This window comes from Physella acuta, unplaced genomic scaffold (genome assembly GCF_028476545.2).
Source record: "Physella acuta isolate Inbredline_101_S28 unplaced genomic scaffold, ASM2847654v3 ptg000273l, whole genome shotgun sequence".
NCBI classification, from domain to species: Eukaryota; Metazoa; Mollusca; class Gastropoda; family Physidae; genus Physella; species Physella acuta.
Window position 1 is genome coordinate 185,138 of NW_026731792.1, and position 26,908 is coordinate 212,045.

Consider the following 26,908-nt stretch of genomic DNA (forward strand, 5'->3'; position numbering starts at 1 on the left):
ATAATGTAAAAAAAATTAATGAAATTTATAGAACAGTTTATTTTTTCAACACTTTAAACAGTCATAGTTAATCAAATATATACAAACCAAAACATAAGAATTCTATTTTTATGGCGGTAATTGATTTTTAATTCGTTTTAACGTCTCTTTTTACTTTTCAGTAAATAAGTGAGTATTCAAAACATCTTAAGTCATAAGAAGCTTAAAGATTTGAAATTATATAGAATTATAAATTCAATATAAATTAATTTAATTGCATGTTACTGTTAGCATAGAAATTACAGTGTATTATTACAGCAGTCAATTGTTATGAATAAGAAAACCAACACCAGCAAGTAAAATTCCATACATACCTTCTTCAACATCACTGTTCACAGAAATAAACATTTACTTTTTAGGCTTGAATCCAGGAAGAAAGTACACACGGATTACAATGTCTGTTTTTCCAAAGGCCAATTCAATTTGCTCTTTGACCTCCTCCCAGATGAGTTTGTCCAGCCCGCATCCAATGGCTGGCATGGCCAGTACAGTGACGCCCCGCTCCAGACATCTGTCCCTCAGGTTCAACAGGCACTGCTTCATCTGGGCCATGGTTGGTTTGTTGTTGTATTTGGTTTTGGTCACTAGATAGAACAGGTGGCGATGTCCATGTGGCAGGACAATAACCTCACCAACATCAGCTTCTGGAGGTAAACATTTTTTTTACTGGTTTCAAATGTAATAAAAGATATTTAAAAAATCATTTCTAATTGCTTTAAATCTATTTGCAAAGGGCACAAGTAGGGGTTCGTGCATTACGTAAATCTATTTGCACAAGTAGGGGTTCGTGCATTACTTAAATCTATTTGCACAAGTAGGGGTTTGTGCATTACGTAAATCTATTTGCACAAGTAGGGGTTCATGCATTACGTAAATCTATTAGCACAAGTAGGGGTTCATGCATTACGTAAATCTATTAGCACAAGTAGGGGTTCGTGCATTACTTAAATCTATTTGCACAAGTAGGGGTTCATGCATTACGTAAATCTATTAGCACAAGTAGCTGTGCATTACTTAAATCTATTTGCACAAGTAGGGGTTCGTGCATTACTTAAATCTATTTGCACAAGTAGGGGTTCGTGCATTACTTAAATCTATTTGCACAAGTAGGGGTTCGTGCATTACTTAAATCTATTTGCACAAGTAGGGGTTCGTGCATTACTTAAATCTATTTGCACAAGTAGGGGTTCGTGCATTACTTAAATCTATTTGCACAAGTAGGGGTTCGTGCATTACTTAAATCTATTTGCACAAGTAGGGGTTCGTGCATTACTTAAATCTATTTGCACAAGTAGGGGTTCATGCATTATGGAACCAAACAGAAGCCTGAACATCTGACCAATTTGCCTTACTTGGATGGGGTGATTGTTGATACAAATTTTATATCTGCTCAAGAGAAATTTTTTTTAACACAAGAATACAGGAACATTTGTGATATTTTAATAAAAAAACAATCAGATTTTTATAACTGGCCCATGTTGCTAACTGATTGATATGTTTAGAGGATTTAACTTCATTTGCTAAATAAACTAGGCTATTTATTTATGGTACAGTCAAGTATTTTAATTAAAATAAAAATTTTATAAAGAATAAATGAAACAAAAAATTAACATAGGCAAAATAAACCAAGAATTTAACAGCTGTCAACATACTTTGAGCTTTAGCTTCATTCTCACATCCAAACCTTTTCTTAAACTCAGCAGCGATGCCTTTCCCCATATGTAAATCTTTGCTGACACACTGAACAAGACTTACTGTCTCATCACAGGAGAACAGATCTCCCTCCACTTCTATCAGTTTCATAGCTCAACTGAAACATCAAAGTTTTATCAGTTTCATAGCTCAACTGAAACATCAAATTGCTATCAGTTTTCATAGCTCAACTGAAACATCAAATTGCTATCAGTTTTCATAGCTCAACTGAAACATCAAATTGCTATCAGTTTCATAGCTCAACTGAAACATCAAAGTTCTATCAGTTTCATAGCTCATATATATATATATATATATATATATATATATATATATATATATATATATATATATATATATATATATATATATATATATATATGAGTGAAAGTATATGTGTGTTTGTATCCTTTATGCATTACTACACCTTTTATCCGATCGCCAAGAAACTGGTGAGTTATTGTGAATGCTCCTGGAAAGGTTTGTGCGAAAAAAAAGGTCTTACATATTGAATTTTGAATATTCAGAGGAATTAACCAGGCTGAGATTTTGCGAAAAGATTAACTTGGTTGTTTCCCTTTGTTCAGTGGGACTCTAATCTATCGTTCTAAAAAAAAAAGATTAGTAGTAGGCCTACATTTCTAAAAAAAAAAAGCCATTGGTAATCTATCTATGCATTTTAAAATGAAAGTATGTGTGTTTGTCTATATGTTTGTCTTTTAATGCATTAATCAGCTTTTGGAAAGTTGTTGAGAATACTCATTTGGGGAAAAATTATTAATTGAAGTGGTGGTGACCCAGAAGGGTGCTATTTGGCGCCCCCTGATCAGTGTTTCTTCCAGACTTTTTTCTCCGGGGGGGGGGGGGGGGGGGGCACTTGATATTTTTTTTGGGGGGGGGGCGGACGCTAGTAAAAGTGTATGTTTACCATATAAATTCCATCTCGTTTGGGGGGCGGTAGACTTTTTTTCGGGGGGGGGGGGAGGGCAGAGAGATGCCTGGAAGAAACTGATATCATCTTGATTTATTCCTAGGAATTGCCTAATCGAGCGCCATGTTTTTTTAAATATTTCGGAAACTGCTTACAATTCCATCTCTCCTATATCTAGTAATTTATCATTCGAGATGGTGTTAGTCCTGTGGATGACTTTTATCCTTCGCAACCAAAGCACGTGATGCCTGGAAGAAACTCTGCCCCTGATCACCTGCAAGCACTATGGCATGGCGACCACATTTATTTTAAACAGCACTATATGATAGAGACACGGTTGTGGTGGTTGGATGGTTGTGTTATGGTGGTTAGGTTCTTGTTGTTGGGTGGTTGGTGGTGTGGTAGTTGGGTGGTTGTCGTGGTTGGGTTGTAATGGTTTTGGTTGTTGTGGTGGTATCACTTTCAGACGGAGTGGTTCGGAATTGGTCAAAATACACGTCAATAGAAAATAAACATACAGCAACGGACAAACGTTTTTGCACATTCAAAGAATGTTTGAAATTGCATAGTTTCATAGCGGGTTTCGGAATATTTCGTGCCCATACTTTCACAATTTGTAATGCATTAGAATTTTTAATGCGCTTATAGTGATTTACTAATTTACTGGTTAGTAATTATGCGATTTACAGCTGTTTGATGCGGTCCCTATTACACCCATATCGCCAAAAATGGTGTCAATGGACACCAGCGAGTTGACGAGATTCCTTCCATAGTGTTGTTTACATGGAATAAAAACGTGCTTTTTTAGATTTAGACCGTAAAAAAAATAAAAATAAAAATTTAAGCCTAAAATTAATTCAGAAATTTTATATTTTTAGAATAAATGCTATAAAAGTTGCAATTCCAGAGAACTTGAAAATAATTTGTTGAGTTTAAGGCTACATTTCTATTTATTTTCATCAAGCCTAAGTTATAACCGGATGTTTCACTTTCGTAAGACAAATATTGATTGGCTGTGAACTTAGTGATCGATAACTGTTTACAAAACTTTGCAGATCAAGTTTTTAAATAACAATGCAAATTTAAACCCCATGATCTAGCTTTTCTATTTTTAGCTTTTACCTTTGAGACTTTTCTCGCTGGCGTCCATTCGTTTATAGATGCACAAACATAGTTTAAGGTAGATACTACCTGAGATGTTTATACATAATTTTTTTTTCTTTTAATTTAAAAGCATAAAGTTATGTGCTATGTAAAATCGCCTACTCTCTTCAAAAGTACACAGTGAATTCCCTAATAAGCACATTGTGACAAAAGTGCGAAACCCATTCCCAATAGGCTTGAAAAGTCTATGTAATCATACTAAACAAAAGTAAAATCTTTAAAAAATATGTAAGGGGTCGTCCATAAATGTCACACTCGTAGGGGGGAGGGGGGTCCATAATTTTGTAACGGTGTGTGATGGGGGGGGGGGGCCTCACAACGTCACAATTTTGCATTATAAAAAAGCAATGTTAGAAAACGAGTTTTAACCGTTATTTCGCGTTTTAGAAAACGGTTTAAATAAACTGTAATAGGAATTGATCAAAATACTCTATATAGACAGAGTTCTGACAAGATTTTGGAAATGTATCGATGTTGTAAGAAAAATTCAACTGCAATTTTGAGGGAGGCTATAGGCTTGACGTCATTTTAGGGGGGGGGTCTGACTTTTTGTGACGATGAGTGACGGAGGGGAGGGGGGGGAGGTAAAAATCGTCCAAAAAGCGTGACGTCATTTATGGATGAGACACCCCAAGCGATAAAATTCTAGTTAAATGTATCAAGATTAAGCCATCTGGGAACCATTGATTACACTCTTTTTCCAATTTTTGTATGGAATATAAGCCGTTGAAAAGCCATTTTGAATTGCGTCACACATTTTTCTCACTGAAAAATGTCTGACGCAATTCCTGGTCATAATTCCTAGGCATATCGGTTTGCACGAGCGTCGTGCCACGTAACTGATATTCCCCTTAACGGATATTCCCCTTATGACACGTTTACCCGTAGGGCCCTAACGGATATTCACTCATGACACGTTTAACAATCTATAAAATACAAGAAAAAAGACTGGACCACGCGCTAAATATACTAGTAATGAAAATGTCTCCACTGGTACTAGATCTACTCAAGATTACGTGAATGTTTCCAGGAGGCACCGCGCGTTATCTAAGGTAAATTAAGCCGAGTTAACCGATTGTAATCGAAATGTAATAGACAGTACAGTTTTAACGGGTCATCCATAAATGACGTCACGCTTTTGGGGACGATTTTTGCCCCCCCCCCCCTCTCCCCTCCGTCACACGCCGTCACTAAAAGCCAACCCCCCCCCCTAAAATGACGTCACACTTCAGCCTACAATCCCCCCTCAAAATTGCAGTTGAATTGTTTTTAAACATCGATATTTTTCTAAAATCTTGTCTGAACTCTGTCAAAATAGAGTATTTTAATCAATTCCTATTACAATTTATTAAAACAGTTTTCTAAAACGCGAAATAACGTCTAAAATTCGTTTTCTAACATTGCTTTTTACTTTCTCGTATATACGAAGTATAGAGAAAGTCTTGTAGTCGTGCAAAAAAAAAATCGAGATTTTTGCAGATCTCGAGAGTCGGAAAAACAGTTTTGCAATCTTGTCCGTATGTCTGTGTGTGTATGTGTGTCTGTGTGTCTGTAAACACGATAACTTGAGTACCGTTACAGCTAGGTTGATGAAATTTCATATATAAGTATAATATCAAAATCGTAGATCCGTATAAACTTTTGAGCGATTTCCGATAACCGGAAATGGAATTTTTTTACTTTGAATTGTTCAAAAGCCTATAACTTGAGTACTATTTCAGATAGATAACTGAAATTTCACATATAAGTAAAATATCTAATTCACTGTCTTCTTTCAAATTGTGAGTAATTTCCGTTGACGGAAGTATTAATTTTCGCTATTTCCTATTTCTAAAAAAAACTCATGTGAATTTATAAAGTACTAATAATATTCCGCACCATTATGCACATTTTATTTGGCGTTCACTTGGTGTGCAATAGTTTTTCTACGAGATTCTATTCTATTTTTAAAAGTTTAAGTATTAAAAATGGATTAAAAATCATATCTATATCCCGAGTTGCCATCCCCTGTTGTTTTATATAAGAATATTCGAGAAAATTTAGGGGAGATCACTCCCGGTTTATTTATAATGCAAAAGTGACGTCGCACTATCTGACCTCCCCTCCCCCTCCCCCTCACACATCGTCACAAAAATTACGGAACCCTCCACACCCCCCCCCCCCCTCTACGAGTGTGACGTCATTTATGGACGACCCCCTAATGTATTCTCGTTTAAAGAGAAAAAGTTTAAATTCTGAACACTCCCGCTGGGCATAACGATCTGCTTATATTTAGAGGGACTGTCAGTCTATCGCCAGATCGTGTATTTTACTGGCCATATATCTTAATACGGCGTTATACTTGAAATTACGAAGTACTTGCGCCGCGCTGGGTGTTAAGGATACAAAAAATATTGTGTTAGTCGCTGGACTGAAAAAGATGCAATTTTTGCGCTCTGGTGAAGTTTTTCATTCGCTCGATAGCCACCCAAGGACACAGACGTTCCATGATTTCATTGAGTGTGCATGTGCTTAGATATAAACAGTGTTTTTCAAGAAAATATTCGGTAGGGGCTTGGGAGAGGAGGGGGAGCGAATTAAGGGGATATGCGCGGAAAAACATCACAAATTTTCTTGTTTTTGTCATGATGGGTTTCTTGCACTTTTGGATACTTTGTCCATTTTTGTATAAAGAAAATAATAACTTTAAAGAGAAAAAAATATTTTATGTGTTTAAATTACGATTTTTATGACCCTATTAATTAAAAAATAATCAATTTTTCCCAATCTTACAAGCTCTCTATGAAAAGTTTTATAGCCGTCATTATATTGTATTTGACATCATTGGAAAGCTGGATTTCTCATGTATCTAATAAACTTAATTTCCTACATCTCGGAAACACCCAAATCTTACAATCGGCTTTGCAGTTTACACAGATATGGTACTTTCCTGACCTAGTTTTCGTTACTTTTGGCTGTTTTTCTCAGTTCGCATGTTTTTAACACTAAAAAGCCTACTACTTTTTTATTTATTAACCAATGCCAACCATATTTTCAGAAGTTGTTCTTCGTGCAAAAATACAACTTTTGTCACGAGGGAATTGTGATTGCTTTCATAGAAAAAAAGTATTTGGTAATTAATATGCACATTTTGAAACTTTTGAATACTAAAAAGAGTACGATTTTTCACACCTTGTAAAATTCTTACTAGTAATTATTTCAAAAAGTTGTCGTGACAAAAGTTTTAATATATACTGAAATATAAGCAGTTTAAATTTGATTGCTATAGGTGCATAAATAAAAAAGCCTTAGTATTTTTAAAAGTATCGAAAAATTCAAAATGGCGGAGGTTTTTTGGGTTTCCATGACAACCAAAATTGTTTTCGACCTTTTTTTTTTTGCTGTTTAAAACTTACTTTTATATGCCAAATATGATAAAAGTATTCAAAAGGCTTTAGGTCTTAAACTGTAAAAAATAGAAAAAAACATAGCATATCCCCTTAACAGTACATTATTGCGGATAGTTGATTTAGGACATTGTAGGGCTAGCTTGTCTTTACGGAGGGATGCAGAGTTGGACTTAGCGAGTATTTGCTATTTGATTAGTTTGCCGCGGATAGTTTATGTGTAGTGCGAGAATGAAGCGGTGAAGTCTCCCGCCTTGTTGTTAGGCTCCTGGCAAATATCAGGCCCTTGTCTCGCTCACATCGCCATTTGGGCTCACACAATATATTTAGCTCCTGCAGTACAGCTCTTGAAACAAACTAAGCTCATTTTAACATCTGCTTACATTTTAAAACTAACATAAAACTCAAAGTTAAATTGAGACGAGTGTTTGTTTAAAAAAAAACACACCAACGTGTAAATAAAACACGTTATTTATATTACCAACGTGAGACAGCTTAAAATTAAATGCAGTTTCTAACATAATTGCAAAAGTGTGTGGTAACACTTTCTAAAGCTCTGCACCCGCCCCTCTGGAGTGTGACGTCATTCATGGACGACCCCTAATGGACACCAGCGAGAAAAGTCTCAAAGGTATTTGAGAGGTCCATAAATTAATTTAAAAATCATGTACAGCGTAGTTACAATTAATATGGTTATAAAATCATGCCTTTCTGTTTTTTTCGGACTTTACTAAAGATTGGATGTATTTGATGTTTTTAATATTTTCGGTAACTAAATACAAATTTAAAAAAAAAGCAAAAACAATTTGGTTTTCACGTGTAATGGCGACATAAACAATGGCATCCTGCTATTGGATAGGCCGCCATAAATTTTATTGTACACATTGTAAGCTAAAAATATAAAACTAGGTCATGGGGTTTAAATTTGCATTGTTATTTAAAAACTTGATCTGCAAAGTTTTGTAAACAAATAGTTATCGATCACTAAGTTACTGTACAGCCAATCAATATTTGTCTTACGAAAGTGAATCATCCGGTCATAACTTAGGCTTGATGAAAATAAATAGAAATGTAGCCTTAAACTCAACAAATTAATTTCAAGTTCTCTGGAATTGTAACTTTTATAGCATTTATTCTAAAAATTTAAAATTTCTAAATTAATTTTAGGCTTAAGTTTTTTTTTTTTTTTACGGTCTAAACTAAAAAGCCAGACACCCCCCCCCCCCCTAAAATGACGTCACACCTCAACCTACAACCCCCCTCAAAATTGAAGTTGAATTTTTTTAAAACATCGATATTTTTCTAAAATCTTGTCTAAACTATTACAATTTATTAAAACAAGTTATCTAAAACGCGAAATAACTTCTAAAATTCGTTTTCTAAAATTGCTTTTTAAAATTGCTTTTAAAAAATGTGTCACGTCGCAACATCTGAACCCCCCCCCCTCCTCATTACACATCGTCACAAAATTACGGACCCCCCCTTCCCCCTACGAGTGTGACGTCATTTATGGATGACCCCTATGGTACTAAGTTTTGAGACGTCTACCAAATTTGTGTGCATTTCTACATTGGAGGGGGGGGGGGGGAGTCTAGTTGTCGGTAACCATATTACTGTGGGTCATTTCAACAAGTGTTTAATCCAGACTTTCTTCTCCGGGGGGGGGGGGACTTGAACTTTTCGGGGGCGCGGTAGACTTTCCTCGGGGGGGGGGGCGGACACTGTTAAAAAGTATATATTTTCTATATAAATTTAAGTTTGGGGGGGGGGGGGGCGGTAGACTTTTAGGGGGGGGGGGGGGCGAAGAGATGTCTGGAAGAAACTCTGCAGTAGACCGATGTTAGCAGCCCCTTTCCTGCTAATCGGTCTGTCACCACCCGCCCCGCCCCGTATTTCGGTGTTTGGCTACTTTACTAGAACTCTAAAACTGCTTCAAAAAGCCAAGCTGCAAGTTAAGTGATGCATTAAAACAAGATCTAGATCTATATTAGACATGCAATATGTTCTAAATACCTGGACTAATAACTACATATGTAGTCTAGATCTAGACTAGATCTAAGAGTAGGCAATAGAAAAATTAAAGAGGACCTCGAATCTAGATTCTAGATCTAGAATATCGAGATCCAGATCTAGATCTATATCTAGAAGTCTATATGCCTACTTAGATATAGAAGTTGAACTAAAAACGAAAACCGATCTTTGCTAATTTAAACGGTGCAATAGAAAAATATATTTGTAAGCTATATACCAGTACAAAATGTGCAGACGTGAAGTAGAATAGAGATTCTAGCTCTAGTAGCTGATCTAGTTTTCTTATACTTTTTATTTAGAAAGAAAATGTTGGCACTTGGCAACAAATCAACAGGAAGTGACGTCAAAATGGTGCGTAAATTGTGCACATTTCTCAGCTGGATTTTAAAAAAAAAATCGCACTGCTGGTCCGACAAATTCCCAAACTTGATATCTTTAAGGCTGACAAAATCCCCCCCCCCTCCCATTGGTGACACAGTGACTGACGTAATCCCAGCTTGGTTTTAAACTGAAAGAAGTGCTGAAGGCCATGACCAATAGGACACTTTAGTGGACTGTTAGACGCTTGGAAAACGAGGCAATCAAATAACTGGCTGTGAGAAGTGGATGAGGGGTGTCATCTGAATGGAGAGTGACACACCACCCTGAAAAAAAAGTCTGTTATATATTGAGACAACATGACACAGGAGTCCCACTCAAAGTTCATAACCCACGAGCAGATGGTTGTAGTGGAGTCAGTTATCCGTCATTTGAAAATATCTGTGATCGAACTATATCATTGGCACAATGGACTAACCTGACCACAACCCCCCCCCCCCTAGACCCCACTGGCAGGTTACAGAGATCTTTCTCGGTGGAAGAGGTTAAGGGAGTGTGGGAAGGGTCGTCTTACGAACAGGCACAGGGAAGTAAAGTGTTTCTACCACCCCCCCCCCCCCAGGTGAACGATAGATGTAAAGTCACGTGCTTTGGTTGCGAAGGATAAAAGTCATCCACAGGACTAACACCATCTCGAATGATAAATTACTAGATATAGGAGAGATGGAATTGTAAGCAGTTTCCGAAATATTTGAAAAAAACATGGCGCTCGATGAGGCAGCTCTTAGGAATAAATCAAGATGACATCAGTTTCTTCCAGGCATCTCTCTGCCCTCCCCCCCCCCCCGAAGAAAGTCTACAGACCCCCCGAACGAGATGGAATTTATATAGTAAACATACTTTTACTAGTGTCCGCCCCCCCCCCCCCCCGGAAAATGTTTAACGCCCCCACCCCCACCCCCGGAGAAAAAAGTCTGGAAGAAACACTGGATGACATCGCAAGAACGGCGCTTAACTGGACGCCTCAAGGAAAAAGAAAGCTGGAAAGGCCAAGGGAGACGTGGAGGCGTACAGCAGGGAAGCAGCTGACAGAGGCAGGACTGTCTTTGAGGACTTCACTAAGAATAACAGGAGGCAAACATATGTGGAGGGAGCTTTCTGTGGCGGGCCCATGTGTCTTGGGCACAAACAGGAAAAGATGAAATCACGTGCAACCTAATCAGTGAGCTACATTACAGCTAATGGTAGCTCTAGGCTTGCCGGATTTGTCTTTAAATTGTCGTGACTTTTGTCCTACCGAACACCAAGGTCGTGACTTTTGTCCTACCGAACATCAAGGTCTTAAGTTGTGTCCACAAGGACACTACTATCGGTCACAAGCTGTAGTAGTCTAAATTTCGTTCCATCAAATGCTCCAGCCAGGAAGTCTACCGCCCCCCCCCCTCCCCCGAACGAAATGGAATTTATATAGAAAATATATACTTGTATCATTGTCCGCCCCCCCCCCCCCCGGAGAAAAAAGTCCGGAAGAAACACTGCTCACCATTCACTATACTGCAACAATTTTTATTTTGGTTGCCAAACAATCGATGAAGAAGGTAGTTACATCAACCAGTAAAACCAAGTAGCATTCTATTCCTAAACTTTGATTGTGAATAGTTCAGTAATACAGCTCAGAATTTGCTTTTTCTACCCTTTTAGGCGCCCCCTAATGGTCGGCGCCCGGGGAGGTTGGCCCACCAGCCCTCCCCTAGATACACCTTTACTCAAAGCAGGAGAATGCGAGTACGCTGAATTCGATGCCGACCATTCATAAATTCAATGATTGAGTACATTGTCAGATCGTGGTGCTATTCCACGCTGTACTATCGCAGACCTGCTTGAAGAAATAATACAGGTAGTCGTGTTTGTTGTTCTCGGCAGTGGTAGCTAGTTTTATCAAATGTTTAGTTGTTAAGTAAATAACTTCACAACTAAAGCGTGCAGCTATTGATCAAATCAACATTGATACAACATAATTCAGGGATTAAGGAAATAAGACCATCTCCAATAATTTGCATTTTATTCGAATTAAAACATTTATTGTTTACTAAATACATTCTTTTGTTTATGATACGCTTACACATTTTGTTGTACACAGCAGATGACAGATTGCCGGTCTACATGTTGCAAAATGTCACATCATGACATCACTGATTATCCTCTAGTTTACTATTTACACAATCATTTTTGTTTTAAATAATAACACAACGTGAAAGACCCACCTGCTCAATAGAAACATTCTGATCCAAAGAACTCATAGCTTTAAAATCCTCTTGTCAAAACCACAAAAATATAGTAAGGTAGATCACTACACAATTTTAGCAGTTTATATTTGACACTTTCTGTTATTGAAAATATACTTTTTACTGCTGTAACTGAAATGACTGGTTAAAAATTGTTATACTTTTCACTAAACTATTTCATAATATTCTTAAATCAATTTTCAAAATTGCCAACACTTAAATGTTTTTTTTCCTTAAAATCTGGCTTTCCTTACATTTTTTGTTGAACAATAGTAATCAGTAATCTAGTCAAATTAAAGATAATTTTCAGTAATTCTTTATTTTTCGTTCTGCTAATCGTCGAATGGACAGGGTCAGACTAGCGCAAAACTGGAGACGAATATTAAATATAGCGGCGTTTGGCAGATGACACTCTGTGACTCACTGGCCCAAACAATACCAAATTACGTCGTTACAAAATATACGGGAATTTCTTTTTCTCTCATAACAGTATTGTTAGTATTGTATTCTATGACGTCGTTCGGGAATTCCCTTAAAGTAGACGTGGCCGCTGCTTATAGGGCTGGTAAGTAGGTCACCAACCAGCTCTACAGCTCAACAAAAACTAAATGAGCCATATAACTGGTTGGTGACCTACTTACCAGCCCTATACCGTAGTCAACTTCAAGTATTGGGAGAACATACGTTGGAGACAATTCAGTAAAAGAAAAAAAAAAGAAAAATTTACAAAGTGAAAGTGTTTGTTGGTATATTAGGACATATAGATCTATATGTGTACATATAAAAAATAAAATACTTAAAAAAAACTTTTTTAAAAACCACGTTTTTCTTGTGGACTAAAAAGTAGAAAATAAATTTTCATACATTTGATGACAAAAAACGTGGGTACGTTCACCATCAAATTTCCCGACCCATCTGCCCGACCCACGTTTTTTGTCATCAAATGTATGAAAATTTATTTTCTACTTTTTAGTCCACAAGAAAAACGTGGTTTTTAAAAAAGTTTTTTTTAAGTATTTTATTTTCTCCTTTTTAGTCCGTTGCTACACATGAAAAACGTTGTTTTTAAAAAAGTTTTTTATATAGTTTATTTGCTACTATATCTAATGACTTGATTAAGTATGACTTGACTAAGTGTTTATAAATACACGGACTAAAAATCTTGAGCGACCAGGATTCGAACCTGGGTTGTCGCGGCCACAACGCGAAGTACTAACCACTATACGATCACGGCCAGCGCGCTCACATCGATTGGGGCCGAAGTAACTGTGCCAATAGGCCTCCAGTCTTGTCGGTATCTTTAGAAATCATGTCCTCAATTTTATGGTCCTTGGGGCGTAATTAAATTAAGCTAATTACGGTCTCTAATTGCTAGTTTTTATGATTGCATCTGAAATTGTTAGGCGAAAGTAGCCTACATGCCAAATTTCAGATCTATTGAGCAATCAGAAGTGGGCTAATTTTCGATGTCAATTTTAACAACAAACAAACAAATCCACAAACGCGAAGCTGAGTTAAGAAAAACGTGTTAATATAATATGGATAACTATTTGTTCTAACTTTGTCCAAGATGGTGGGGATTGGGGGGGGGGCATATATCAGCGAAGTCCAGATCTCCGTGAAATAGTGAGCGAGAGGTGAGCGGGAATGATGCACCACCGACCTAAGTGTCCTAAGCAGATCTGCAGGGTGGCATTAATATAGAACCCCCTATCTATATACATGGGTGGCTGCAGTGAAATTTATTACATGAAATCTGCAAGATTCACTTAGGAGTCCTCATACGGAATTCCCGATAGTATCAGTACGGGATTTCCCGTTGGAAGCTGAGTCAGCAGAGACGGCAGTAGTAAAATTGCCACTAAGCAGGATGTGGTGTAGTTCGGAGCTTGAGTTCAACATTTTAAAAAGACACCACTCATTTTAAAACGTTCATGTTTCCATCATGTGTCACAGCAACCAGATCAAGCAGTCTACGTTCTGAAGGTCCAACGTAAGTACAACATCTCCATTCTTTTAGACGTGCTCAAGTCAAGCTCAACTAATTAGACCACTTATTGTGATATGCCACTGTGACCAGGTTTACGTCATATATCGCGAGCATCTAAATTCTTTCTTTTATCAAAACTAGATAATACATGAAGTACCCCCGTAATACAAATTAATTAATTACGAACACAATTAACTACCAAGCTTACATGTCATATCGGGAATGTTTGTGATTTACAGATACATATCTTAGGCAGCTGTTCAAGAAATGATTATAAGTTTAAAGCAGTTTAAATCTCATTCAAGTCTTTGAACATTCATTTAGAATGTAAAAAAAAAAAAAAAACGTCAGAAAAACTGCTATTGTTTGGACGTCAAAAACATGTGCGGCCTAATGTAAAAGTGCACGTAGCACAGAATTTAAACACGTTTTGGAGCGGCACATCTCCATTTTGATGAAGGAAATTAGGACAGTAAAAACATAGGCTTAGCACACGTTGAGTAGATTTAATAAGTCGCAAAAATGTTCTAAGATATATTTTGATTTACTCATTGAGATTGTAGAATTTTGGGTGATTATAAATATTGGTGATATTTTAAGTAACATATTTTGTTACATATTTATTTGAATAACCAATAGAATAAACCGGGAGTGATCTCCCCTAAACTTTCTCGAATATTCTTATATAACACTCCGGGGGATGGCAACTCGGGATATAGACATGATTTTTAATCCATTTTAAATACTTGAAGTTTTAAAAATAGAACAGAATGTAGTAGACAAAAGAATCGCACACCAAGTGAACGCCAAATAAAAAAGAGCATAATAGTGCGCAATATTATTAGTACTTTAAAAATTTACATTAGTTTTTTGAGAAATCGGAAGTAGCGTAAATTACTACTTCCGGTCAACCGAAATTACTCAAAATTTAACAGAAGGTAGAGAATTAGATCTTTTACTAACATGTGAAATTTAATTTATTTATCTGAAATAGTACTCAAAGTTATAGGCTTTTGAAAAATTCAAAGTAGAAAAAGTATCACTTCCGGTTATCTGAAATTGCTCAAAAGTTGATCAGGATCTACGATTTTGATAAAATACTTATATATGAAATTTTATCAACCTAGCTGTAACAGTACTCAAGTTATCGTGTTTACACACAGACAGACACACAGACAGACACACAGACATACGGACAAGATTGCAAAAGTATGTTTTTCCGTATCATTGAGGTGTAAAACGTCGAGATTTGTAAAGATCTCGAATTTTTTTTTCACCATTACAATACTTTCTCTATACTTCGTATATACGAGAAAGTAAAAATTGGTACATCATGATGTTTTGGTTATTTTTTGTCGTATGTCTTTCCTCAGTTGGTTTTGTCCGTCCGTGTATTGTTGACGTTGTGTGAATGACCGTATTCGTACCGTGTCGGCTTTCTGTTTTGATGCTATGCTTTGTGTAATGAGCATGATAAATGTGGGCAGTAAAGGCGGCTGAACTTGTGTTGTCATGAGATAAGGACATACAATCAAATCAAACTGCCTTCTTCCAATTTCGCGTTTCTTCAGTTAGCACTAAAATAAACACGATAAAAACTGAGTAGGTTCAAACATTCTATTAAATTCTACTTCTGTTAAATATTTGTACAACGGAATTTAAACCTACATACTTAAGAATATTTTAACGTGTAAGGATTAATAAACAGGTAATTAATGTTAAGCTATTGATAAAATATAAATCATAACATTGACCCTTTTAAAAATATTTCCTCAGTTTCTAAACTAAACAACGATTGCTTGAGTTTTTTAAAAAGTTGATCCCTAAAGAAAAGAAACAATGGATTACTTCACGACGGAGCTTCTAAAATTTCTGTGTGTGCTGGTCGCCTTGTTCCTCATCATGGCGGGGCACGTGAAGAAAAAAAGATGGCTGTTTCTCATCACGCTGATCGTCACCATCATCGCGTTAAACAACTACCAGCTGGTGGGTCACGTGGTCCAGACCCAGACCCTGCTACAAGCTGGCCTCGATCTTGTCCACTCCATCTTCACTCTAGTCAGCCTTCATCTGACCTTTCCTAGTAGGGTCAAGGCCGGTCTTTGCAGTGTGCTGTTGTTTCTCTTTGTGTGGGTTCTGTATGTGTGCAGCTCTAGTAACCATGTGTTGAACATTGGATGTTTCTCTAAAGTGATGACGAAAATGTTAAGGAAACTTCAAGACGTGTCATCTAGTCAAAAGAACATTCAGCTCTCAGATATAGGCAGGAAGTTAACTATGCATGAGGTACGGGTCAAAGGTTACAAGAATAAATTACCATGGAAGCTAAGTAAAGCAGAAAGGTTACGGCTAAAGCTAAACCCAATCATAGCTGCAGCTAGCCGTGACGTGATCGCCTACCCAGCCACGCCCCTGTACCATGACTACGAGAGCAGACTGGCAACCTTCAACAGCCACAACTTCCGGGCATGGGGCGTGTCAGGTCTGCCGCTGGCCAGTGCTGGCTTCTACTACAAGAAGAGGCGTGACGTCATACGTTGCTACAGGTAACCAAGTTGTTACACTAAAAAAAAATTGCACTTAAAAATTAACAATTTTTTTTTTAAAATCAGAACACATTAAAAACTGAAATTTTTGTGAATATGAAAAATATAGCAGTCTTATGTTACCTGATATTTTACATACTTGAAGAGACATATTCGTCAATTCTTAGTATGGGTTTTCTTTTAGTCCTGTATAATGTATAACAGCTATGGTAAACAGCGAAGAAAGCCACTGTGACCACTGGGTCTTTGTTTTAAAATATTCTATTTCCCTTCCCACCCCACCTCACCCATCCATCCCCATCACCAAATCATTTTGATCTGTTCTAAAATTCAAAGTTTTCATCTAGCTCAGGTGAGCATGACGTGAGTATCGGTACAAGAATTTCAGTCAATAGAAAATGTTTGGGCTTAGAGGGCTTGACTAGACCTAGCGTAAAAAAATATATGGGAGGTGTTTATTGAGATTAAACAATGCGACAGGTGTTTAATATTTTAATTAAACAATGCGAAAGGTATTTAATTATTGTAATTCAACAATGCGACAGGTGTTTAATTATTGTAATTCAACAATGCGACAGGTGTATAATTAGAATAAACAATGTATCCACCAGGTGTATGAGAGAGATCGGCAGACATGAATATACTGGCCAGAGAAACCTGCACGACGAAGACTGTCCAATCAAAGACAGGCTACCAAACACAGAAAACATTCCTACACTGTTTCGCAGGTCAGATTGTTGATACGGCTAGACTTTAATACATCCAGTCTAAACAAAGCTCGAATATTTTTATTAATTTTTTTACTGATAGATATATCCAGTCTAAACAAAGCTCGAATATTTTTATTAATTTTTTTACTGATAGATATATCCAGTCTAAACAAAGCTCGAATATTTTTATTAATTTTTTTACTGATAGATATATCCAGTCTAAACAAAGCTCGAATATTTTTATTCATTTTTTACTGCTAGATATATCCAGTCTAAACAAAGCTCGAATATTTTTTACTGCTACATTTAGTCGGTCTAAAGAGTCCATTAATTTCCCCAAACAATAAACAAGATAATCATTTCTTGTTTCACTCGTGTATTCACAGGTAAAGCATGAACAACGAAACAAGGCTAGAGAAAGGGAAACAACTAAGGGCATTAAAAAAATTGTTCAAACAACCTGGACAATCAACACGTTAGAGTTTATTAATAAATACAAGTCTGTCGAAGCAATGTGGGAAGAATCTAAGTGTCACAAAGCTAAAGAATACACCAGACAAAGGGGCAAGATATTACTAAAACACAAGCAATGGTTGGCCGACATGTTGCATGTGGGCTGTAGTAGGGCCTACTTGGGACAGAGGTTTGTTGATATACCTGGACTTTTTAGCACAAAGAACTAGTCAAATAGACGGGTCATCTAATGTGCTGTTGAGATGGAAATATGTTTCTGGGTATCTGTGATTATATTTGTGTCTGTGTGGATCTGATTATACACGTGGATCTGTGTGTTAGGTAAAGTAGCTGACAAAAGTTGACCATAGTTTACACGACTCAGTGTGTTTTCCCATCCGGTTTGTTGCAAAAAATTTATCGTAATTGTTGGCCATATAGTCAACCCAATGCGATACTTAAATCATTCGTTTAGATCGTTTATTTACACACATTTTATTTTATAATTTTATACTTCATACTTTGACAAATATTTTTATAACAAATATTTTTTAAATACGTGCTATAACAAGGTAATATTTGTAAACGCTTTCAAAATAAACAACTGCTGAAGTTTGAGAAATGTTTGTCGAGTATAAGCCATGCTAAACTTGTTGGTGGTGTTATTAAAAAACTTTTAGGTTTAAAAAAAAAATTGTACTCATTAAAATATACACCACTAACACATGGTCAAAAAATATTCTTGTATTATTTTTAATGCGACACAAGTTTAAATAAAATAATTACAGATCTAAACATTTAAAATTCTACTTAATGTTTTGCCAAGCGTCCCAACTCTAACATCGACTTAAAGAACAGTGGGGTCAAGTTGACTTAAAGAACAGTGGGGTCAAGTCAATAAAACGCCAATGGATCAACATATCACCCAGAGACAATAGTGCTAACTCAATAGCAGTCGGTAAACACTTCCTTCCATAAGTGTAGTTCTAACAAAACATGTTTCTTTATTAACAGTTACTTCATGAGTGAGTTTTTTAAATAAATTCCACACGTTTTTTTCTTCTTGAAGTTTTTTCTTAAAATCACGGATATGGCTGTTTTTATTATATTTCTTTTATAGCTTTATTATATTTAACCTTCTTTGTTCGGTTTTATCATATTCAGTCTATTTTTTCCTGGCTTTTATCATATTTAGCCTATTGTGATAATGTGCATTTTGTTTTAGTTTTGTATTTTTTAATTTGCAGTTATATTTTAATGGGCTTTAGTTTTGTGGTTTATAAAATCTGGATTTTGGAATTTTATCGCTCTTTGTATGGCTTATACATAAACATTTTCCTTTCAATAAATAATTAAACATGTTTTTATTAAAATCTGCTTTTTATTATTTGTTATTAATTGTTAACACGCATATGTAGGTTTGATGTATCCATGGCAAATATTTTAAAATGATTAATTTAGTCCATCTTTTTGGTCTAACTTTTAAATCTGTTATCAGATTTTAAAACTCCAAAAAACCCAAGCAAAAAAGTTTTATTTTTTTTTATGTATGACATGCATGTGTGACAATGGTTTTATCTCTTCTAATAAACTAAAATATGTTTTCAATAATAAAAAAAACTTATCTCATAACTACTATCGTAATAAACACATTAAACGCGTCATAATTACAGCTATTAATAAACCGGGAGTGCCCTGCCCTAAACTTTCTCGAATATTCTTATATAACACTCAGGGGGATGGCAACTCGGGGTATAGACATGATTTTTAATACAATTTTTAATTACTTAAACTTTTTTAAATAGAATAGAATCTCGTAGAAAAAAAAGAATTGCACACCAAGTGAACGCCAAACAATCTGTGTATAATAGTGCGGAATATTATTAGTACTTTATAAATTAACATGCTTTTTTTGGAGAAATCGGAAATAGCGTAAATTACTACTTCCTGTCAACGGAAATTACTCAAAATTTGACAGAAGGCTGGAAATTAGATCTTTTACTTACTGTAAAATTTCATTTATATATCTGAAACAGTACTCAACTTATAAGCTTTTGAAAAATCGAAATTATAATAAGTGCCATTTCCGCTTACTGGAAATCGCTGAAAATTTGAAACAGAATTACAAGTTTGATATAATACTTATATATGAAATTTCATCAACCTAGCTGTAACGGTGCTCAAGTTATCGTGTTCACAGACATACATACATACACAGGCATACGGACAAGATTGCAAAACTATGTTTTTCCGACTCAGGGAGGTGTAAAACGTCGAGATTTCCAAAAATCTCGATTTTTTTTTTGCACGATTTACAATACTTTCTCTATACTTCGTATACGAGAAACGAAAAAAATCGGGAATTCCAAAAATGAGGAAAGTACGGAATGACTAAAAACCGTCTGTTTTAAAAATATAAAGAAGTAAACTAGGCAGATTCGACAAACAGAAGGGGTTAACCCTGCAAAGTCTAAGGTCGGGGGGGGGGGGGGGGGGGGAGAGAGTTATATACTGACACATCAAGCAGCTGTTTACATAAACACAATATCATAAAAAAAACTAGATTTCTTTCTAAAATATTTTACTCAACATTGAGTATAAGAAGTAAAAGTCATTAAAAAAACTAAGAAAAAAACCCGCTAAAAAACCTGAAATTCAACATTTAAAAGTGCAAGAGTGTCACACTCAGAGTTTCTTCCAGGCATCTCTTCGGGGGGAGGGGGGGGGGGGGGGGGCAATCCCCCCCCCCCCCCCTCCCCTCGAAAAAAATTTTCCGCCCCCCCCCCCCCCCCGAACGAAATGAAATTTATATAATTTATATAGAAAATATATACTTTTAACAGTGTCCGCCCCCCCCCCCCCCCCCGAAGAAAGTTTACCGCCCACCCCCCCCCCCCAAAATTTCAAGTGCCCCCCCCCCCCGGAGAAAAAAGTCTGGATACGCTGGGTAGACTATCTAGTAAGAGGTAATTGGGGGGGGGGGTAGGTTATTAAAAATTAATGTGGTCCAGTTTTTTAATGTCATATCTTTGCTGCAATCTCAGTTATAATGAATTATATAGTGTTATTTAACGTTTAGTCGAACACAGTCACACATTAATTTTCATCTACCATCAACAGCTCTCTACTCCGATAAGGCCAAACATTTTTTCACTCAATGACTGTAATGAAGCGATAAAACAAATCTTTAAAAACTAACGCAATGCACAGGATAGAAGCCGTGTGTGTCGCATCTGGGGGAGGGGAAAGGTGGGGTTAATGTATCAGACCCGACGACAGATACAGATCTTACTTGAGGGGTGTCAAGACGATCGGTTAGAACAGAATAAATTTATCACTTCGTTTTTTAATCGAGCTTAATGTTTAAATGTTAAAACGTATTAGAAAAAATGTAAATCGTTAATCGCGCAAAATGTATTTAATAAACTAGTCTAGCGACCGAAGATTTTATTTTTAGTGCTAATGAAAATGTGTTATTTTTAAATATGCGCGCATAATATATACAAATATGGATTTGACGTTAAGGGTAATTCCCATTAAATCTAACTTAAGGTTTTGTTGAGTTCAAACTCAAGGAAATTCCCAATCTGATGATATAATAGGCCTACTCTATTTCTGGTCACGGCAAAGTGTGTTACTGTGTTTACAGTTCATCTGAGAGGGTCGTTGGCAAAATGTCTATTGTTGCAGTGGAGTGATACAATTTATGTTGACTGTTTGGTAATGATAACTAGTTTTTGTTTGTTGAATAGCACATAGTTTAGATCTAACGTTAGTTGACCCATTTATCGTTTGAAATATAATCATGAAAATATTTGAAAATATGGCGAAATAGACCGACATTTTATTTCGTAATCGTTTTAACCAGTCTAGGGTCGAACAATCTCTTACAAGACCGGGCAGCTCATCTGTCCAGCCACCCACGATCGGGCTGAACATATTCTTAGGATTAGATATTTTTTACTGTTTGAGAAACTTTGAAATATCCAGGAACGACAACTGGGGAAAAGTTATGTTAAGAACGCAAAATAATCCGCTGCTTCCAAAATCATTTGGGCTGCTCGTCTTTATAATTTTATTTACAAAGGGATAACATTTTTTTATAGGCATACACTTATAAATAAATAATGAGTATGTAAATTTTATAATTTAAAAAAAAAAGGTAAAATATAAAAAAACATTTGAAAAATAAATTTATATATATATATATATATATATATATATATATATATATATATATATATATTCTGTCCAATGTTTTTGATCAGCTACCATGCTGCTGCCAGTACAAAAACTCAAGAGAATTAAATGGCTCTGGCAGCCCGGCTGTGGAGTCTGGCTGGTTGTATTGACGCCGTCCAGTTCATACAACACGTGTCTGCTGTTTGTGACCGGCCAGACAAGAGCTGCTCACTATCTGCTGGTTACCCAGCCACTCTTTCAGCGCGGACTACCGAGAAAACAGCCGTTGGAGTACCTGCTGAGTTACCGAGCGCCGCCCCACCCCCTGTCAGTTCTCTGTTACCCGCTGAGGTTGTACTCGAATGCCCTTGAACGGGTGAGTTCCTTCAGGGCGGTGCCCGGGCTCTCACAGATGGCAGTGAGCGCCCTCCAGCTGGCGAGTCAAGGCTTTTACTATGAAAACAATGAAGTCACGTGCTACAGGTAGATTTTTCTCAATGATTATATATATATATATATATGATTATATATATATATATGATTATATATATATATATATATGATTATATATATATGTATGATTATATATATATATATATGATTATATATATATATATATATGATTATATATATATATATATATATATATATATATATATATATAATATATATATATATATATATATATATATATATGATTTTAAAAGTCAATGATTCTAGTTTCATGTTGGCCCTACTGATTAATTAATGATCTAAATGCATGTCTAGATGTCAGCGGCGGACAAGATTCAATGGCCGTGATCCGAACTTTGACCCAGCCCATGAAGATGGGTGTGACAACTTGGCCTCCAGTAGGGGAGATAACAATCAGAACTACAGGCAAATACTCTATCAAAATGACGACGCTATCCTCAACCAGTATGTATATATATATATATATATATATATATATATATATATATATATATATATATATATATAGAATACTGCCGTAAATGATCATTTAGTTTGTAATTACATAAATACTTTAACCACCCTCATTATCGCCAAGTTTGATCAAAACTGTAGTTAAGGCTAATTTGTTTCTGGGTACAACAGTCAACAGCCCCAGCAAGACACGCCCCAGCAAGACACGCCCGACATATTGGAGGAAGCCCCCCTGGTGCCAGACAATGTGAGCCGCACCCACCGAGAGACTGCCGAGAAGCTGGAAGACAACGATCAATCACTGCACCCCAGACCTGCAAATCTGCTCTCAATGGGGCTGCATCAATATGTGATTGGAGGGGAGAGCGAGGTGGATGGCATTGTTTATGCTAGGCGACAAGTGTACACAAGTAAGTGGTGACGGAAAAATCAGTCGTTTTTCTGCCGGTCAGAAGTTTTTTGTTTGAGCTAGAAGTATGCCTGTCTGGTATCACTATTAGCAACAATACTCTCAATATTTCAACGCTTCAACGCTACGTATCAGGCTGATGAAGCAGTGAGCTACTGCAGCTTGAATAAATAACACTTCTTAAAATATCCCCAGATCAAGTTGTAGAAAGACAAGCTATCGCGCAAGTCATACGGGCTAAATCCATGGTTACAGTTTCTCTACATCAGCTTTCTAATAATCGGGATTTCCCGAATCTAAATATAGATACTCAGGTTTTCCCGCAAGGTAGGTCCATGGTTTAGTTGTAACACCAAGATAGAGGTAACATTGTGATAGATAAGCACATACGGGTGGTGGGGGCAACGTTATGTTTAACTGTTGGGATACAATGGTGTTTGGTGGGCCAGGGTTTAATGGTGTTTGGTGGGCCAGGGTTTAATGGTGTTTGGTGGGCCAGGGTTTAATGGTGTTTGGTGGGCCAGGGTTTAATGGTGTTTGGTGGGCCAGGGTTTAATGGTGTTTGGTGGGCCAGGGTTTAATGGTGTTTGGTGGGCCAGGGTTTAATGGTGTTTGGTGGGCCAGGGTTTAATGGTGTTTGGTGGGCCAGGGTTTAATGGTGTTTGGTGGGCCAGGGTTTAATGGTGTTTGGTGGGCCAGGGTTTTAATGGTGTTTGGTGGGCCAGGGTTTAATGGTGTTTGGTGGGCCAGGGTTTAATGGTGTTTGGTGGGCCAGGGTTTAATGGTGTTTGGTGGGCCTGGGTTTAATGGTGTTTGGTGGGCCTGGGTTTAATGGTGTTTGGTGGGCCAGGGTTTAATGGTGTTTGGTGGGCCAGGGTTTAATGGTGTTTGGTGGGCTAGGGTTTAATGGTGTTTGGTGGGCCAGGGTTTAATGGTGTTTGGTGGGCCAGGGTTTAATGGTGTTTGGTGGGCCTGGGTTTAATGGTGTTTGGTGGGCCTGGGTTTAATGGTGTTTGGTGGGCCAGGGTTTAATGGTGTTTGGCGGGCCAGGGTTTAATGGTGTTTGGTGGGCCAGGGTTTAATGGTGTTTGGTGGGCCAGGGTTTAATGGTGTTTGGTTGGCCTGGGTTTAATGGTGTTTGGTTGGCCTGGGTTTAATGGTGTTTGGTGGGCCTGGGTTTAATGGTGTTTGGTGGGCCAGGGTTTAATGGTGTTGGTTACTCTATAGAAAACTTGATAATGTCTAAATCTAGTCTTCTGATCCTCAAAATGGTAATGCAGTGTTTGTTGTACTCAAGGTTTGGCACCGCGCACTGAGGGTACTCACAGTACAGCCAAGCAGCGTCGTGCATCTACTTAGTGGGTCAAGTTGTGTTGGAAAGGTCAACCTGATGGTCGGGGGGGGGGGGGGGGTTACTAGTATCCTAATTGAAATCGCATTGTTAAATTTACATCGTATAGGTTTTCAGAAAGCCCCCCCCCCCCCCCCCCCCCCTCCCCCCCCCCCCCAAAAAAAAAACGGTTTGTAAACTATCCCGTTCGTGTACGGGCGGGGCGAGTTACAAGACAACATTTGTTGTATAAAGAAACCTTAAAGCTCGTGTCTACTGACAGAACATTTAACTCAAGCCACACTGGATGGTGTGCTTGAGCTATGATACTCTCACTTAAGGATCGACGTCATAACAAGTGAGTAGAACTTGTTCACCTGATCTTATTACATGTAGAGAAAACCAAAGTTGTGAGGGGAGCAAGAGACTTGCAGACATTTGATGTTTTATTTGCTATTTATGTTAAACAACCTTTTGCATAAAATGTATAAGCATTTGTAAAAATAAATGAATAGTTTATATATATATATATATATATATATATATATATATATATATATATATATATATATATATATTTATACCAATTTCTATTTATACATATGTGCGTGTTTGTGTGTATGTATGATGTGTGTGTATGTTTAGAGTATTACATATATGCTTACGACTTTGTGCGAGGTATGTATCCGGCTCCAGCATTTGTATATAACTGAGCGTAAGTGTCCAATCCACGTCCACACATACACGTTGCAACAAGAGACTATGAAATGGCTTCCTACCACAGTATATCCAGATTATTTGTTTTGTCTTTTATAATTGTGTTATTTCATTGTATAATAAATCATTAACCTAACCAATGTAGAGTTTGATCCTCAAGAATCTAAAATATCGTTACGTCACAATGTTTGTTTTAGAAAACCATGTCATCTCACTCAAGTTTACATTGTTTCAGATTGTTTCTTAGCTTCATAAATGTATTTTCTTTATTACATTTAAGCACACTATCCAATACATATAGCCATTACATTTTGACATCGGCATTGCCTTGTTACATGATGAAGCCATACGCCAATATGACGAAAGTACAATATAGCTTAGGTTCAACACGTAGTAAGGTACAGTCTAGCCTTACGCGCAACTTGATCATTCGTGCCTGTACTCGCATTTTACACAAACCTAAATTAGAATTTCCCAAAACTATTTTTATTCTAGAAATGCAGTAAATCGGGAAAACCATTTGGATAAAAATAGTTCCGCACCGCTTGTTTCAAAACATCACTAAGTACGATACTAAAGTTAGCTCCCCTATCCCGACAGGCAAGAGATATTGACTTAATTAAAGCAGGAAAAACAGCAGATAGAAAAGTATTAAAACATTAGGCCTAGTGATTGATAAGAAAGTTGTAGCTAATATAAGTTATGAAAAAATGCATAAACATCATTAAAAAGCTATGTTAAAATAACCTTAAATTTAATCAACGTAATCACAATAAAACAAGTTTTATTAATCGGAATGAACTAGATCATTTACCATAATGTAATAAACATCAATACAAATATTATAGACTAAAACAATTATAAAAAAAAATAGATTTTAGCAGGGAGACCTAAAAAAAATGTCATAAGGTATGGAGCATTCTTAGCTTATTATTTTTGTATAAAATTTGAACTTTCAATGCTATAGAAATAATTTTAGTCTAACTGTACATGTGGTATTGATTCGTAAACATGTGTGCACAATTTAATATAAAAAACTCAAGTAGTTTTTCAGATCAAGTTAATCTACTGGTATTATCCGGTTAAAACGTGACGTTTTTAGAAAAGCTTGAAATTGTGAAACAAACTAATTTTAAAAATAAAATAATATGAAAACTAAAAAAAATAATTGTTAAAAAGCTCCCAGTTACATCAATTACACCTTTTTAATTGTTATGTTGCTAAATTTTGTTTATTACAGCTGAAATTAATTAAGTAATTATTCCAATTTTATAAAAACTTTAATTAAAACACTATCAAAATTTGGTTAAAATGCTCAGAATTAAAAAGAAGTTAAAAAAAAACAAAACTGAAACAAAACAAAATTTTAAATTTAAATAAGTATTTGAATATATAGGGGGGGGGGGGGTAACCTGCATATTTTTATGAAACACAAATAAACATAGCCTTTTATATTATACATTAAATAAAAAAACAACCTTAACATTAAATAGATGTTTAGCCAACTTAAAGCAGCGTTAAAAAGAAAAGGAACAAAAGAACAACGTAACGTATGTAGTGTTTGATATTAATTATGTACATAATGTCTATGTGATGTTTGATGCCATGTCATTGTCGTCTGTGTGGTAATTTAGTCTCGATTAAACAGTACTTACAATCGGCTGATACAAGGCTCCATTCACATAAATAACGGCGTTGTTAATCCTATTAATCCCATGTCAAGTTGCAAAATTAACTTGTGGAGTTCCAACTCTGAACGCCGCCAACTGTGTCACCAAGTCACCAATAATCCGCTTCA

General features: G+C 36.4%; 3 protein-coding genes across 6 annotated transcripts; 2 read left to right on the plus strand and 1 right to left on the minus strand.

The window, feature by feature from the left end:
• Positions 1 to 44: 44 nt before the first annotated feature.
• Positions 45 to 26,908, minus strand: LOC131939297 (ADP-ribose glycohydrolase OARD1). 3 transcript variants are annotated; one of them, XM_059297519.1, is made up of 3 exons: positions 26,766 to 26,908; positions 1,692 to 1,849; positions 45 to 683 (listed from the first exon to the last, which is right to left on the minus strand). In XM_059297519.1, the coding sequence occupies exons 2-3, from the start codon at positions 1,840 to 1,842 to the stop codon at positions 388 to 390; spliced, it is 447 nt and encodes a 148-aa protein (XP_059153502.1). In that variant the 5' UTR covers positions 1,843 to 1,849; positions 26,766 to 26,908; the 3' UTR covers positions 45 to 387. The 3 variants fall into 3 exon arrangements, with proteins under 3 accessions (XP_059153502.1, XP_059153501.1, XP_059153500.1); XM_059297518.1 differs by lacking the exon at positions 26,766 to 26,908 and adding an exon at positions 11,826 to 12,228; XM_059297517.1 differs by lacking the exon at positions 26,766 to 26,908 and adding an exon at positions 9,461 to 9,597 and having other exon boundaries at positions 47 to 683.
• LOC131939296 (uncharacterized) lies at positions 4,773 to 17,685 on the plus strand. Of its 2 annotated transcripts, none has more exons than XM_059297516.1 (4): positions 4,773 to 4,878; positions 15,613 to 16,382; positions 16,994 to 17,110; positions 17,479 to 17,685. In XM_059297516.1, the coding sequence occupies exons 2-4, from the start codon at positions 15,676 to 15,678 to the stop codon at positions 17,480 to 17,482; spliced, it is 828 nt and encodes a 275-aa protein (XP_059153499.1). In that variant the 5' UTR covers positions 4,773 to 4,878; positions 15,613 to 15,675; the 3' UTR covers positions 17,483 to 17,685. The 2 variants fall into 2 exon arrangements, with proteins under 2 accessions (XP_059153499.1, XP_059153498.1); XM_059297515.1 differs by lacking the exon at positions 4,773 to 4,878 and adding an exon at positions 13,525 to 13,839.
• Positions 21,164 to 23,420, plus strand: LOC131939309 (uncharacterized). Its single transcript, XM_059297531.1, has 5 exons — positions 21,164 to 21,265; positions 21,814 to 22,210; positions 22,496 to 22,645; positions 22,826 to 23,064; positions 23,259 to 23,420. The coding sequence occupies exons 2-5, from the start codon at positions 21,819 to 21,821 to the stop codon at positions 23,405 to 23,407; spliced, it is 930 nt and encodes a 309-aa protein (XP_059153514.1). The 5' UTR covers positions 21,164 to 21,265; positions 21,814 to 21,818; the 3' UTR covers positions 23,408 to 23,420.

What these genes read in the sequence shown, in the direction of transcription:
- LOC131939297 (XM_059297519.1), bottom strand. Translation starts at nt 1,842, where the DNA reads ATGAAACTGATAGAAGTGGAGGGAGATCTGTTCTCCTGTGATGAGACA. An exon ending in GAATGAAGCTAAAGCTCAAA is followed by an intron (nt 684 to 1,691) that starts GTATGTTGACAG and finishes GTTTACCTCCAG; the next exon opens with AAGCTGATGTTGGTGAGGTT.
- LOC131939296 (XM_059297516.1), top strand. Translation starts at nt 15,676, where the DNA reads ATGGATTACTTCACGACGGAGCTTCTAAAATTTCTGTGTGTGCTGGTC. An exon ending in GACGTCATACGTTGCTACAG is followed by an intron (nt 16,383 to 16,993) that starts GTAACCAAGTTG and finishes TGTATCCACCAG; the next exon opens with GTGTATGAGAGAGATCGGCA.
- LOC131939309 (XM_059297531.1), top strand. Translation starts at nt 21,819, where the DNA reads ATGCTGCTGCCAGTACAAAAACTCAAGAGAATTAAATGGCTCTGGCAG. An exon ending in AATGAAGTCACGTGCTACAG is followed by an intron (nt 22,211 to 22,495) that starts GTAGATTTTTCT and finishes ATGCATGTCTAG; the next exon opens with ATGTCAGCGGCGGACAAGAT. An exon ending in GACGACGCTATCCTCAACCA is followed by an intron (nt 22,646 to 22,825) that starts GTATGTATATAT and finishes TGGGTACAACAG; the next exon opens with TCAACAGCCCCAGCAAGACA.